The sequence below is a fragment of the Brassica napus genome, chromosome C5, assembly GCF_020379485.1.
Source record: "Brassica napus cultivar Da-Ae chromosome C5, Da-Ae, whole genome shotgun sequence".
NCBI classification, from domain to species: domain Eukaryota; kingdom Viridiplantae; phylum Streptophyta; class Magnoliopsida; order Brassicales; family Brassicaceae; genus Brassica; species Brassica napus.
Window position 1 is genome coordinate 49,179,970 of NC_063448.1, and position 15,653 is coordinate 49,195,622.

The 15,653-nt window shown below is 36.5% G+C and overlaps 1 protein-coding gene across 1 annotated transcript; it reads right to left on the bottom strand.

Annotated features, from left to right (window-relative positions):
• Window positions 1-5,007: 5,007 nt before the first annotated feature.
• BNAC05G39030D lies at window positions 5,008-5,636 on the bottom strand. Its single transcript, XM_013819588.3, has one exon. The coding sequence runs from the start codon at window positions 5,634-5,636 to the stop codon at window positions 5,172-5,174; it is 465 nt and encodes a 154-aa protein (XP_013675042.1). The 3' UTR covers window positions 5,008-5,171.
• Between the last annotated feature and the right edge of the window lie 10,017 nt (window positions 5,637-15,653).

A 15,653-nucleotide genomic window follows, 5' to 3' on the forward strand; every position in this document is an offset into this window, starting at 1 on the left:
GATGTATCCGCAAGCTGATCTTTAGTTGAAACATGTGTTACTCTTAATTTCCCAGCTTGAATCATATTCCTTGTGAAGTGATAGTCCAAAGCAATAGGCTTCATTCTCGAGTGAAAGACCGGATTCGCACAAAGATATGTAGCACCAACATTGTCACAGTAGATAACATGAGGAGTTGGGAGATCATCCGAAGTTCAGAGAGTAGAGAGCATAGCCATGTTACCTCGGATGCCGTGTTTGCAACAGCTCTATATTCAGCTTTCGTGGAGGATCTCGCCACACCTTTTTGTTTCTTTGACGACCAGGAGATGGGGTTATGACCCAAGTAGATAATGTATGCATTTGTGGAGATGTAGTCATCCATATCACCCGCCCAATCAGCGTCGGAATACGCATGTAATGTAAGAGGAGTGTTCTTGCGCATGAAGATACCATGAGTTCGAGTTCCCGCCAGATACCTAAGAACACGTTTTTCGGCTTGCCGGTGCTCTGTAGTCGGCTGATGCATGAATTGTGAGAGGCACGTGACTACATATGATATATCAGGCCTGGTAAATGCGAGATATTGGAGACTACCAACAACAGACCGATATTGTGACCCATCAGCTAGTAGACTGCCTCCTTCAAGTGTAAGTTTCGGCGATGCTGGAAGTGGTGTAGATACCGGTTTGGCGTCTGACATATTGTTCTTGTGAATTATATCATTGATGTATTTTTGTTGCATCAAGTGAAGTCCCTGAGACGTTCGAGTTGCTTGTATCCCAAGGAAGAAGTGAAGATCAGAGGGATCTTTTATGGAGAATCTTGCCGCGAACATTTTGAGAACCTGATCCACGAAGTTAGCATCATTACCAGTAACAGGAATATCGTCGACATATACTAGAACATATGTGATTGTTTGTCTGTGGCAATGTATGAACAAGGAAGCATCTGCACTCGAGTTGACGAAACCAGTGTGGAGAAGGTGTTGCTTTAGAGACATGTACCAGGAGCGAGGTGCTTGTTTGAGGCCATAGATGGGTTTGCGCAAACGACACACATGATGAGGTTTGTCTTTGTCAATGAACCCCGGTGGTTGCCGCATGTAAACAGTCTCGGTTAAGTCTCCTTGTAGAAAAGCATTGTTGACATCTAGCTGTTTGATTGGCCATGAACGTGTGACTGCAACTTCAATGACAAGGCGAATTGTAGTGGACTTGATGACAGGCTGAAAGTCTCTGAATAATCGATTCCATATTGTTGTGTATAGCCGTTGGCACAAAGACGACCCTTACATCTTTCAGGCTTGCCATTTGGGAGATATTTTGTTGTAAAGATCCACTTGCAGCCAATGACATTTTGTTCTGCATTTGGTGGTTCAAGATCCCATGTATGGTTGACCATATGCGCATCAAATTCAGCCATTGCTGCTTTCCTCCAGTCTTCTTGTTTCATGGCTTGTGCAATCGTCGTTGGTTCATGTTCTACATTTGTTCTTCCTGCAACCATAAGAGTTAGTTTCTGGATAGGTTTGATGATTTTTTTTGGCTCTAGTTTGCATTTTGTGGAAATTTTGTGGTGGCTCAGTTTCTGTTATTTGTGGTTCATTGGCTTGAGATGGCAAGGTAGTTGGTTGGTTGTTTGTAGGTATAGTCTGAGTCGTGGGAGTCGACTCATTTTGTGATAGAGCAGTGGGCTCAGTAGAGTTTGAGGGAGACTGAGCCAAGGGTTGTGGCTCATTTTGAGAATGAGCAGTGGGCTCAGAAGGAGAAGCAGATGATGTAGTTTCAGAGTACGAAGGCAATACCTGTGTAGTTGGAGAGGCTGCATTTTGTTGTTGGTGAATATCTTCGCTCGAGGGTCCCATTGTTGTCAACAGAATGGTAGTGAATGGGTTGAAAGCTCGGGGTTGATGAGTGTTTTGATCTTCTGACTGTTTCTCTTTGTTGATTGTTTTGAAAGGGAACTCTGTTTCAACAAACTATACATGCCTGGAGGTGTAGATCTGATCTGTATTTGTGTCAAGACAGTAGTAGGCGCTTTGCGTGATTGAATAACCAAGAAAGACACATCTACTTGATCGTGGTTGAAGCTTGTTGCTGTTATACGGTCGCAACCAAGGAAAACATAGACATCCAATACTCTTAGCTTCTCATAGTTCGGTGTGACACCAAAGAGCTTCTGATAAGGTGATTCCATCGATATAGTTGGCGAGAGAAGTCGGTTAATGAGATAGACCGCATCACTGAAAGCAAAGGTCCAGTAGGCGTGAGGGATAGAGGCCGTGGAGAGAAAGGTGAGTCCAGTTTCAACAATATAGCGATGTTTCCTTTCCGAAATGCCATTATGTTGAGGTGTATGTGGAGGAGACGTCAGGTGTGCTATGCCATGGGTGGAGAGGAAAGCGCGCAAGGCAATATACTCACCACCATTGTCTGAGAAGAGAGTCCCAATCTTATGTTGAAATTTGTTCTCCACAAGTTCCTTATATGCGATGAACACCTCTTTCACTTGAGACTTTTGTTTGAGAGGATATAGCCATGTGTAGCGAGAGTAATGGTCTATAAATACAATGTAATATCTGAAATTGTCAATGGATGTCGTTGGTGATGACCAGATCTCGCTGAAAATGTATTCAAGTGGTCTTTGAGAAGTAATGGTGGAGTTTGTGAAAGGTAATTTGTGGCTCTTATTGATTAAACATTCAGAACAAGATAAAGAAATTTGAGTAGTAGAACATGTAGGAAGAGAAAAACGAGAAACAATAGTGTTTAAAATGGAACAAGAAGGGTGGCCGAGCCGAGAATGCCACGATGAAAGAGATGTTTTTGGGTTTGATGATGTGACCAGAGCCTTAGCGTGAAGGGGTGAAACCGGCCACTCATATAGTTCATTCCTAGTCTTGCCTTGGAGCAATGGGACCCCCGTGCTGAGATCCTTCACCTGAAATGAAGCAAGAAAGAATTCGACCGAAACACCATTAGTATTACACAACCGATACACGGAGATCAGGTTCTTATCAACATTAGGTACACATAAGATTTTATGAAGAGATAAGTTGCGAGTAGGAGTTGAGAATATTGATGAACCCGTATGTGTTATTGGTAAGGACGAACCGTCTGCAATGAGAACATCATCACTTCCTTGGTATGGTGTGTGAAGCGACAAGTTGCTGAGGTCAGAAGTGATGTGGTGTGTAGCTCCAGAGTCCATGAGCCAGTTTGTTGCCGTGTACGGTGAGGTCACTGCAACATTCGCTCTTGGTTGCCACGGTTTGAATGGGCTGGCATTGGTCTGGCCAGTCTGTTGTTGCTGGCCTTGAAATTGAGGACATCGTCTGGCACTATGTCCTTGAGTGTGACATAGTTGGCATTTGCCTAAGTAAGGCTTGTAGACTCGTTGCTCCGGTCTGTGTTGAGGCTGTGTCTGATAGGTGTCATTGGAGAAGAAGTTGTTGTTCTTCTTGTTGTTGTACGCATTGCGGTTGTAGGAGTTTTGTGGGCGATGCTGAACTGCATTAGCCGAGGTGGGAATGACGGCAGAGGAAGCAGAGTGATTTGCCAGTAGCTTCGCTTCATGATTCAGCAAGCGTTCATGAACTTCTGTGATGCTCGGGGGTGTGTCTTTTCCTTCAATTTGGTCAATAACCATTTTGTAGTCATCTGGAAGACTATCCAGAAGTTGCTCCACTTGATCCTCATGATCATAAGGCTTTCCAAGGATCGCCAACTGATCCAGTTTGGACATCACACCTTGCACGTATTCATCAATGGTTTTGTCAGCTTTAGTGTAGATCTTCAGTTGGTCTCGAAGTTGTTTGATATGACCCCGGCTTGGTTTTGCATATATTGCAGCCAATTTCTCCCAGATCTGGGACGAGGTGGTGGTGCGTGAGACCGTTGGTTGAATGGATGGTGTAATAACACCGAGCAAGGCACTGTAAATCAGCTTGTCTTGTCTTGTCCAGCGAATAAAGTCAAGGTTTGGAGCTTCAACTTCACCAGTGGTGATCATGGCTTGAGGAATGACCGTCGATGTATCAAGATGATCCGCTAATGCGTAGCCATCAAGCAAGGCCCTAACTTGCAAGCTCCACATTAGGTAGTTAGTGCTTGTGAGTTTAGACACATTCGACATGTTGATGTTGAGCAGGGAGTTGGTGTTGTTGAGGGAGATAACCTCGGTAGTGGTGGCTGAGGAGCTCATGATTGCGTTGAGTTGATGGGAGGCGGAAGAGAAGAATTTTTAGGTTTTAGGAACGTTGCTCTGATACCATATAGAGATTATGGAAAGTGTAACTTATCATTAGAGTATGTAGACAGTATTTATACAAGTACAATAAGAAAATACTAGGGTATAGTATTTACAGTAGAAGTCCTTAAGTTATCATCTAATACTATCAATAATCAGTTACCAGGTAATAACAGTTCAAAATTCAGAACTGTAAAACAAACCAGAGCCATTAAATTTTTATGTCTAAAGCAAAAATGATTCGTGGAAACATTGATAAGACTTCAACGGAGACTGTTGGAGATTATGGTAAATCTCTAACTAGAATATGACTTTGTATTACACGAATCGTTCGTGGACAAACAAATTTGGACTCTAAACGGTGACCAAGGAAATGAGTGAAAATAATAAATTTCTTATCATTCCTTACAATTTATACCATTTACAAAGAATATTTGTTCCATATGGTTCCTTAACAATTATTCTTTATCAAATTAGAAGAGGAATACATTTTCCTTTTGTTTTATTTTTTCATATTCTTTATATTCTTTATATTCTTTTAATGGTTTCCAGAATCTTAATTATGCGAATATATTGAAATAAAAATGAAAGTTGATTATGGGAATACGCATCCCTTATATATGTAGGGTTATTTATGAAGTCCAGTAAATTTATTCTTAGTGGAAAATGTTAAGTTCATGTTGATGTTGTTCCTAAACCATATTTCAAGGGCTTTTATGTAATTTTATCCTACAATATGTAGAGAATTCTTGTTAACGTCAACGACTATTCGTTAAATCATGAAAATTCGTGTGACCGAATTATATATTTTTATATCCAACTCATGTTGATACATATGATAGTTTTGGTAATTAGTCTTCTCAAGTAATCATTACATTATTTATATAATAATCAACTGATATTGAAACAGCTTTTCTTAAACCAGGACTTCATGAAACCAATCAATACATAACTACATCATCATTATTCTCTTGCCACAGAGAAAGACTTGGTTCCTCAAATGTAAGTCCATAGTTAATATGAGAATAATAATCACTACCTTCAATCTCAAGAACACTACTATCCACACCATCCATGTAAGAAAGTTCCGTACACAATTTCATCATCTCATCATCATTTTGAGACGAAACCAGGCCAATATCAAAGTCGTTAAGCCACCCAAAATCATCTTCAAGACCGGGTTTCGTGATCTCTTGCAGATCCGTTTTTTGAGATTCTATGGTCGGAGAACTCATGTTGATCTCCACTTCTAACGATCTAATTACACGGTTTAGTTTCTCTTCTTCCTCTTCGGTAACGCTGATATGATTTTCAGCTGGGGATTCTTCTTCTAAAAACGACATGATCATAAGCTCATCGTTGAAAGTCTCCATGCCTTGATCCAAACCATATTGAACAGACGCCATGAGAAGAGAGAAAGAGTCTGAAAAGAGTAATTATATATAACTTAGAGAATGTATACTTGAGCCAAAGCAAGTCTTATATATAAGAAAAAAGTTAAAATTAATTAATTAGGCATATTGGTGTATAATATAATTAAGATGTCTCCCCACACCACACGACCAATCATGTGATCATATGTAATGTGATATGATGATGATAATAACCTTTCATAAGAAGAATGGGATGCCTAACTTATAATGGACCATCGAGGAGACATGACTGAATGAAATTAAATCATGGACATTATATTATAATTAGGAAATTAGTTGAATGTCAAGTGTCAAGTGTCAAGTGGAATATCCGTATAGGCAAGATATTACAAGTTTGGTATAATGCGTAGCCCACTAATAGATATGGTTTAGGATAGGCGAAGAAACAAAGCCGAAACATCTACTTTTATCGTGTTTGCATTTAATTTGGGAACAAATCAATGGACGTAAAAGGAGAACTATTAATATGCTACGGATAATACTGTATAGACAAAGAAAATACCACTACTGCTATAACATGTTGATTTATGAAAACCATTCATCCACTTTCATGGTAAAACTATGCAGACAAAGAAAATACTACTACTATAACATATCCACAGAGTAATCGTATTAAATAAAGATTTTAGAGATTTAATAAAAATCTTACAGAATTTTCTAAGATAGCCCTTTTCAAAATTTTGTCATAAAAATACTTTTCAATGAAAAAAAAGAACAAAATAAATTTTATTAAAGGGTAAAAGTACATTTTTACCCTAGAGTTAACTAATCTACACTTAGGGTTTAGAGTTAAGGGGTGGGGTTGTGGGGATAGAGTTTCAAATTATAAAAAATAAAAAATTAAATATTAAAAATTTCAAAATAAAAAGAGGTTATTTTGGTCATTTTCTTAGAGCTATTTTTGTGACGAAAACTTAAAAATGGCTATTTGAGAAAATTGCCCAAGATTTTATTCTTGAGTAATTAATTTATGGGGAATTTGTCAAATATGACTCAAAACTTGATTTTGACTGCAAAAGTATACCCAAACTTAAATCAAATGCTAAAATAATCCAAAAGTCTTGTGAAATTACAGCCAGCCCCTTGTGACCAAACAAAAAAAACATAATTCAATTTAACGAATATAGCCACGAAAAATCTTCTGAGTCTTCTGAGATGCTGTACATCGTCTAGACAACGTCCTTGGAAGTCTTCTGGTATAGTTGATCTTAAAAATAATTTATAATTTTTTAAAAAAAATTGACAGATGAAAAATTAAAATCATGTAATCATAAACAATTTTAAGTGATATAAATTAAGATATAACAAAATTAAATAGTTTTCAACATAGAAGAGTGAAAGTAGTTAATCATGATATTTTTTTGCTTAGGGTTTGACAACATATGTTGTAGTATTGTATATATTCGTAGGGTTAGATTTTGGAAAGATTAAATGTTTTTTTGAAATATTAAAATGTTATCTATATATATTTATTTATGTGTATAGTAAACACTTTTTAAGATTAATTTGATTTCATGAAGTGTTTAGTTAGTTCATTTAGTTTAGGAGCTATGTTTAGGGTCTAGACGACTAACAGGTAAGTCGTCTGGCGATTAGAAGACTTCTCTTAAAGTCTTCTAACTCCTGCTAAAAATATTTTAGTTTCCCGCTAAAAATATTAAAGTCTTCTTGGCGACTTACAAGTAAGTCGTCTAGGAATTCTTCTATTAGAAGACTTACTTGAAAGTCTTCTGAATCGAAAATATTTAACCTTATTGAAATTTTTGTCTCCATATATAAATAAAAATTTACACATTCTCTCTCCTTCTCTCAAATGGCTGTAACAAAAATGATATGTTCATCATTCTAAAACTCTCCAACCTCTCTCTAATCTCTTTGAACTTATAAACATCAAACTTTCTATTGTTATAAGATAAACTTTGAAATGATCCTCCACTCCTTTACCAACTCAAGCACTATGATCATCTACTCATCAAGCACTATGATCATCTACTCATCAAGCACTATGATCACCCACTCATTTACCAAATCAAGCACCATCTTTGATATTTTATGTATTGTTGCTCACTATAAATACCATCACTCATCTCACTCTTTTGTACACAATTACATCTTCTTCTTCTTCCTTATAATAAACTTTTTCTCTCATATTAAGTGTTATTTGCTTCCTACGGGTATTGAATTCTACTCTTATTTAAATTTCCCGATACTATAAATTATAAGTTATTTCATAACACGTTATCAGCACGATCACTCTGCGATTTGGTAAAATTTATTTGTATCATTTATACCCTGTTATAATGGTCGGTATACCGCCTCTACTATTATTTATATCATGTTATAATGGCCGGAATACCGCCTATATTATTTACTAGTAATTTAATTTATTTATTGGTCGGCCGAGCCGCCTTATATCCTGTTTATTATTTATTGGTCGGCCGAGCCGCCTTATATCCTGTTTATTATTTATTGGTCGGCCGAGCCGCCTTATATCCTGTTTATTATTTATTGGTCGGCTGAGCCGCCTTATATTCTGTTTATTATTAATTGGTCGGCCGAGCCGCCGTATAATTTATTTATATTCTGCATTGATCGGCTGAGCCGTCGCATGATTTGTTGTCATATAACATAAATATTTCATTGTCATAATTTTTCACTTTTATGAAATTTTATAGATTTGATTGACCGTTTAATACGATATTTTCGGACTAATTTTTGGTGCACTCGATTTAACCCCAACGGTCACAAAGAATTTTTTTCAAAAATTTTCCCTTTCTCCAACGGTCATGAACAGTAATTTTCATCTATAAATACAACTCATTTTCACTCCATTTCATCTTCTCTCAAAAAAAAAAAAAATTTCAAATCGCTCTCCTCCGATTTTTCATTTCAAGAAAGATGATTCGCGCACTTTTGTTTTTATGTGCCATTTTTATTTGTGTTTCTATTTATGGTTTATTCGTTGGAGAATTTACTCCGAGTGAATTTAAGATGAATATCGGTTTAATTTTATTTACATCGCTTCTCCTTGTAATTGCTTGTATGATTAATGTAAACGGTTTTTAAATTATGAAGTTCTAATAAAATTACTATTTTGTGTTTTAGAAATACAAATGGCAAACATCGAGAAACTCCAGTTCCCGGCTCTAAAAGTAACCGGCGAAAACTATGTCAGATGAGTCACAAATGTGAAACCTTATCTTGTAATAAAAAAGATATCTGAAGCTATAAAAGTCGGTAACAAATCGCCACCCGAGCATATAGCCGAGGCGATAATCTTCCTGAAGAAGCACTTAGATGAGAATCTAACTCACGACTATGGAGACGTTGAGGACCCAGCTGTACTATGGCAAGCCTTGAAAGACAGATTCGATAATCAAAAGGAAATCAATCTCCCTCACGCTCTTGAAGAGTGGAAAACCCTGAGGTTTCAGGATTTCCAAAGGGTTAGAGATTACAATTCCACTATCTTGAGGATAGTTGCACAATTAAAATATTGTGGTAACCCTGTCACCGAAGCAGAAATGCTTGACAAGACATACAATACCTTCCACAAAGAACACAACGTCTTATCCCGAATTTACAGAAAATGTGGGTACACCAAATTTTCTGAATTGATGGTAACACTCATGTTGGCTGAAAAGAACGATGAGTTACTAATCAAAAACCATAATTCCCGACCCACGGGAGCCAAGGCATTTCCCGAAGTGAATGCTACGGCGGTAGAATATTCGGGAAGGAGAAACCATACCAATCGAGGTCGTGGTCGGCGTTTCAACAACAAACGTGGAAAGCCTTACTATCCTAAAAGTATTAGATCTAACAAATGGGTTAGATCTGAACAACCTCATAAAGGCAAAGAAACCGAAGAGGATACCACAAAGAAAAGTGAGACTGTATGTTACAGATGTGGATGTAAAGGACATTGGTCCCGTACCTGTCGTACTCCCCCACATTTGTGCAAGTTATATCAAGAATCCATAAAAGGAAAGGCTAAAGAGGTGAACCTCACGGAAAACGTTGAAGGGACCTCATACCTTGAATCCTCTGATTTCGCAAATGAGCTGGACTAGAATACTCTTGAAGAGTACGGAAATGTTTCTAATAAGACTGCTGAATAGTCCTCATTTGTAATGTATAATAATTATGTTTTCAAAGAATAATGTTGTTTTAACAACAATATATGTATAATTATTGTGTGTTTTCTTTATATAATCAATGAATAAATTTCACGTTTCACTTTTATTTAATGTTTATGATAATTTCAGAAATGGATCAAAATACTAATGGAGCAAAATCCAAGAAACGGATTCGTGAAATATGCATACCAGATAGTGGAACAACGCACACTATTCTGAGACAAAAGAGATATTTCTCTGATATAAAACCGACAAGAATTGTCGTCAATACAATATCAGGTCCTGCAGACGTGATTGAAGGAACTGGTAAAGCAAACTTTACTTTGCCGAATGGAACAAAATTTTCCATAAATAATGCTTTATACTCTCCGAGTTCTAAAAGGAATTTGTTGAGTTTTAAAGACATATATCTTCACGGATATGATACTCAGTCTGCAACTGAGGATGGAAAGAAATACATGTATGTAATTTCTGAAAAATGTGGCAGAAAACACATATTGGAAAAGTTTCCAGAACTTCCTTCGGGATTACATCATACTTATATCGATGAGATCGAATCAAATCTTGTAGTAAAACGGAACCCAGAAGAGTTCACGTTATGGCATGATCGCCTTGGCCACCCAGGCACTACAATGATGCGTAAAATCATAGAAAGTTCACATGGTCATCCATTGAAAATCCAGGAGATTTCTCAAGGGAATAAAATGACATGTGTTGCATGTTCTCTAGGAAAATTGATCGTAAGGCCATCGCCAACCAAAATCGATAAAGAATCACCAAAGTTCCTTGAAAGAATTCAAGGTGATATATGTGGACCGATACATCCACCATGTGGACCATTCCACTATTTTATGGTATTAATTGACGCATCCAGTAGATGGTCACACGTTTGTCTATTATCATCTCGAAATGTGGCATTTGCGAGATTTCTAACTCAGATAATCAAACTGCGAGCACAGTTTCCTGATTATACTATTAAAAGAGTTAGACTAGACAACGCTGGTGAATTCACATCCCAAGCATTCAATGACTATTGTATGGTAATGGGAATTGAAGTTGAACATTCGGTTGCTCATGTTCATACGCAAAATGGTTTGGCTGAATCTTTAATTAAGCGTCTGCAATTGATTGCAAGACCATTGATCATGAGATCAAAACTTCCAACCTCTGTATGGGGACATGCCATTTTGCATGCAGAAGCACTCATTCGGATCAGACCGAGTGCATACCATAAGTATTCCCCACTACAGTTAGCGTTTGGTCGAGAACCAAACATTTCCCACTTTAGAATCTTTGGTTGTGCGGTATATGTGCCTGTAGCACCACCACAACGAACAAAGATGGGACCACAAAGAAGGTTGGGAATATATGTTGGTTGTGATTCTCCATCAATTATAAGATACCTAGAACCACAGACTGGTGACGTCTTTACAGCACGTTTTGCTGATTGTCATTTTGACGAAAATGTATTCCCAGTTCTAGGGGGAGAAAACAAAAATGTTGGAAGTGATATAAAATGGAGTGTACCATCATTGTTATATCTTGATCCTCCTTCTAAAGAGTCAGAACTAGAAGTTCGACGAATTATGCATTTACAGAGTATAGCTAACCAGCTACCTGATGCATTTGCAGATACCAAGACGGTAACTAAATCTCATATACCAGCTGCAAATGCTCCTGCTCGTATCAAAATGCCAAATGAACAAGAAAAGGAGGATGACACACGAGAGCCAAAAACACGCCTGAAGCGTGGTAGACCTGCTGGTTCTAAGGATAAGAATCCTAGGAAACAGAAGAAAGCTGAAATATATGATGCACCCAAAATAGCAGAAAATATTTTGGAAGAAATAAATGATAAGGACTCTGATGAATCAGAGCATCATGAATCGAAAGATAATCATGAGATTTCTATTAATTACATCCATAATAAAAGGATATGGAATAGAAATGAACAAAATGACCTTGATGATGCTTTCTCATATATCGTGTCAAGTGAGGTAAATGAAGATACCGATGATCCAGAACCGAAATCCATATATGAATGTCAAAAGAGACATGATTGGAATAAATGGAAAGAAGCAATACAAATCGAACTTGATTCGCTTAACAAACGAAAAGTGTTTGGATCTATTGTACTCACACCTGAAGATGTGAGACCAGTTGGGTACAGATGGATTTTCGTTCGAAAACGAAATGAGAAAAATGAGATTACAAGGTATAAAGCTCGCCTTGTAGCCCAAGGATTTTCTCAAAGACCTGGTATTGATTATGAGGAAACATATTCTCCTGTAATGGATGCGATCACATTTAGATTCCTGATGAGTCTAGCCGCTGATAAAAATCTTGAGATGCGTCTCATGGATGTTGTTACAGCTTATCTATACGGATCATTAGATACTGATATCTACATGAAAATCCCTGATGGATTTAAAATGCCAGAAGCATTAAGTTCCAAACCTAAAGAGTTATGTGCAATAAAATTGCAAAGATCATTATATGGGTTAAAACAATCTGGACGTATGTGGTACAATCGTCTCAGTGAACATTTAACAAAAGAAGGATATGTGAATGATCCTATATGCCCATGTGTTTTCATCAAGAAAACAACATCCGGATTTGTGATAATCGCGGTATATGTTGATGATCTAAATATTATTGGAACTCAAAAAGAAATACAAAAGGCATCAGACTATCTCAAAGGAGAATTTGAGATGAAAGATCTTGGACAGACACAGTATTGTCTTGGCCTACAAATAGAACATTCACAAAATGGTATATTTGTGCATCAATCCACATACACTAAAAGAGTGTTGAAACGATTTAACATGGATAAATCAACTCCTCTTAGCACCCCAATGGTCGTTAGATCACTTAACATTGAAAGTGATCCATTTCGACCACCTGAGGAAAAAGAAGAGATACTTGGTCCGGAAGTACCATATCTAAGTGCAATTGGAGCGTTGATGTACCTTGCAAATTGTACACGGCCTGATATATCATTCACTGTTAATCTTCTAGCAAGATTTAGCTCATCTCCAACACGAAGACATTGGAATGGAATTAAACATGTCTTTCGTTACCTACAAGGGACTATTGATTTAGGCTTATTTTACCCTAAAGATTCAAATGGTCAAATGGTTGGTTTTGCAGATGCAGGATATCTTTCAGATCCACACAAAGCCCGATCGCAAACAGGATATGTTTTTACGATCGGAGGCACTGCTATATCTTGGCGTTCTCAGAAACAAACGCTTGTGGCTACCTCTTCAAATCATGCTGAGATCATCGCACTCCATGAAGCAAGTAAAGAATGTGTATGGCTAAGATCAATAAGCCAACACATTTGTTCAAGTAGTGGGATTGACAAAAGTACGGGGCCAACTATTCTATATGAAGACAATGCAGCATGTGTTGCTCAAACGAAGGAAGGATATATCAAAAGTGATAGAACAAAACATATACATCCAAAGTTCTTCTCATACACTCAAGAGCTCGAGAAGAAGAAAGAGATTGAAGTAAGATATGTCCGATCATGCGACAATGCAGCCGACCTCTTCACAAAATCACTCCCTACTTCGGTATTCAGAAAACATGTCCATAACATTGGAATGCGTCATCAGAAGGATCTATGACTGCTCAATCGAGGGGGAGCTTACGTAGTTGTACTCTTTTTACCTAACTATGGTTTTTCCCATTGGGTTTTCCTAGAAAGGTTTTTAACGAGGCAACAAAGACGTTAAGCGAGAGCGGAGAGTGACACCGGTCCCCAAGGAGAGTGTTACGAAACTTAATACAAGATGGATGATCAAGGGGGAGTGTTATAAGATAAACTTTGAAATGATCCTCCACTCCTTTACCAACTCAAGCACTATGATCATCTACTCATCAAGCACTATGATCATCTACTCATCAAGCACTATGATCACCCACTCATTTACCAAATCAAGCACCATCTTTGATATTTTATGTATTGTTGCTCACTATAAATACCATCACTCATCTCACTCTTTTGTACACAATTACATCTTCTTCTTCTTCCTTATAATAAACTCTTTCTCTCATATTAAGTGTTATTTACTTCCTACGGGTATTGAATTCTACTCTTATTTAAATTTCCCGATACTATAAATTATAAGTTATTTCATAACATCTATCAATTTATTGTTTTTGCCTCATGTCTTTCTCACTGGCTTATCTTGTTTTGCAGGTTTTTTATCACATGGTTCTCATCTTCCACTAATTTAAAGGTAAATCTATTAATTTTAGATATGTATTTTTGTGTGTTCTATAAAGGTAGATCTAATCTTCCACTCATTTTCTCTGTCTTTAAGCCATTTGAAAGTTTTTTGATATGTAAGTTTTTCAGATTTGGGTTTGATATACATGTTTTGCAGATCTGGAGCAGACTTTGGAAGACTTATGAGAAGTTTTTAAAGACTTCCTGGAAGTCTTCTAGCACATTATATTTTAGAAGACTTTCCTTAAGTCTTCCAAAGTCTTATAAAATATAATGTGCTAGAAGACTTCGAGGAATTCTTCCAGAAGCTCCTGACGGAGTCTTGAAGTCTTCTCACATGTCTCCCTTTCATAACAGATCTGAGTGTTTTGATACGTTTTTATGTCTGCTTTTTCTTTATTTGGTAACCTCATCTTGCATAAAGTTCTTACATATTTTCCAAACTAAAACTCTCCAAACCCACTCTAATCTCTTTGACTTGAAAACACCAAATTTTATATGAATTTTTTATTTTTGTCTCATGTCTTTCTCACTAATCTATCTTTTTGTTACATGTTTTTAACCAGATGGTTCTCATCTTCTACTTGGATATGTACGTTGTGTGTTCTATAAAAGTATATCTATATAATCTTCTACTCATTTTCTCTGTTTTAAGTCATTTGAACGTTTTTTTATATGCAGGTTTTTCAGATCTGAGTTTGATTGATATACATGTTTTTTAGATCTGGAGCAGACTTTGGAAGACTTATGAAAAGTCTTCTCGGAAGTCTTCTAAAATATAATGCGCTAGAAGACTTCCTGGAAGTCTTCTAAAATATAATGTGCTAGAAGACTTCCAGAAAGTCTTCTGACGAAGTCTTCTTCCATATCAAGTGGAGTCCAAGCTTGTCTTTGTAGAGGAATGATCCATAATAGTTTTGTTTGTGGTCTGTTTTGTGATTTGTATGTGTACTCCTTTAGTTGTGATTTTTTTTTTTAATTTGAAGAGATATTAATAAAAAAATTGGTAAATATGTTCATATGCCACAATATTATCTTGCCAAAATTACTTGATATAATTGAAGTTATTGATACAACTTCAATAGCAAAACACAATAACATAAAAAATTAATCAAATTTATTATAACTAAGAGAGAATAATTCTCAAGAAAACTTAGTCAAATTCACAAAAGATAAACCATTACATAAGTTCAAAGATAGAACACTTTTATTAGAAGTCTTCTGGGAAGTCCTCTCGGAAGACTTAAATTTAAAGCTGGAAATTGAAATATAAGCGGAAAATTAAAGTTTAAGCAGAAAACTCAAAATTTTAAGTGAAAATTGAAATTTCAAATTTCTTGAAAGTTAAAAAGTATATCTTATGATCTAAGAAGTCACATTAAACCATGTTACTTGATATTCTTGAAGTTACTCAACACTTTTGAAAATTAAATAAACATATCTTAAAGTTACTTAACACATTTACAAAAACTAACGTAGAAGACTTCCATGGAAGTCGAACTTCGATTCATGATTCTCTATCAAAAAATTTTCTCAAACAAAAAATATAGTAACTGTTAACATCTGAACTTACACCAAAAAAACATCTAAACTATTTGATGTATACATGAAATA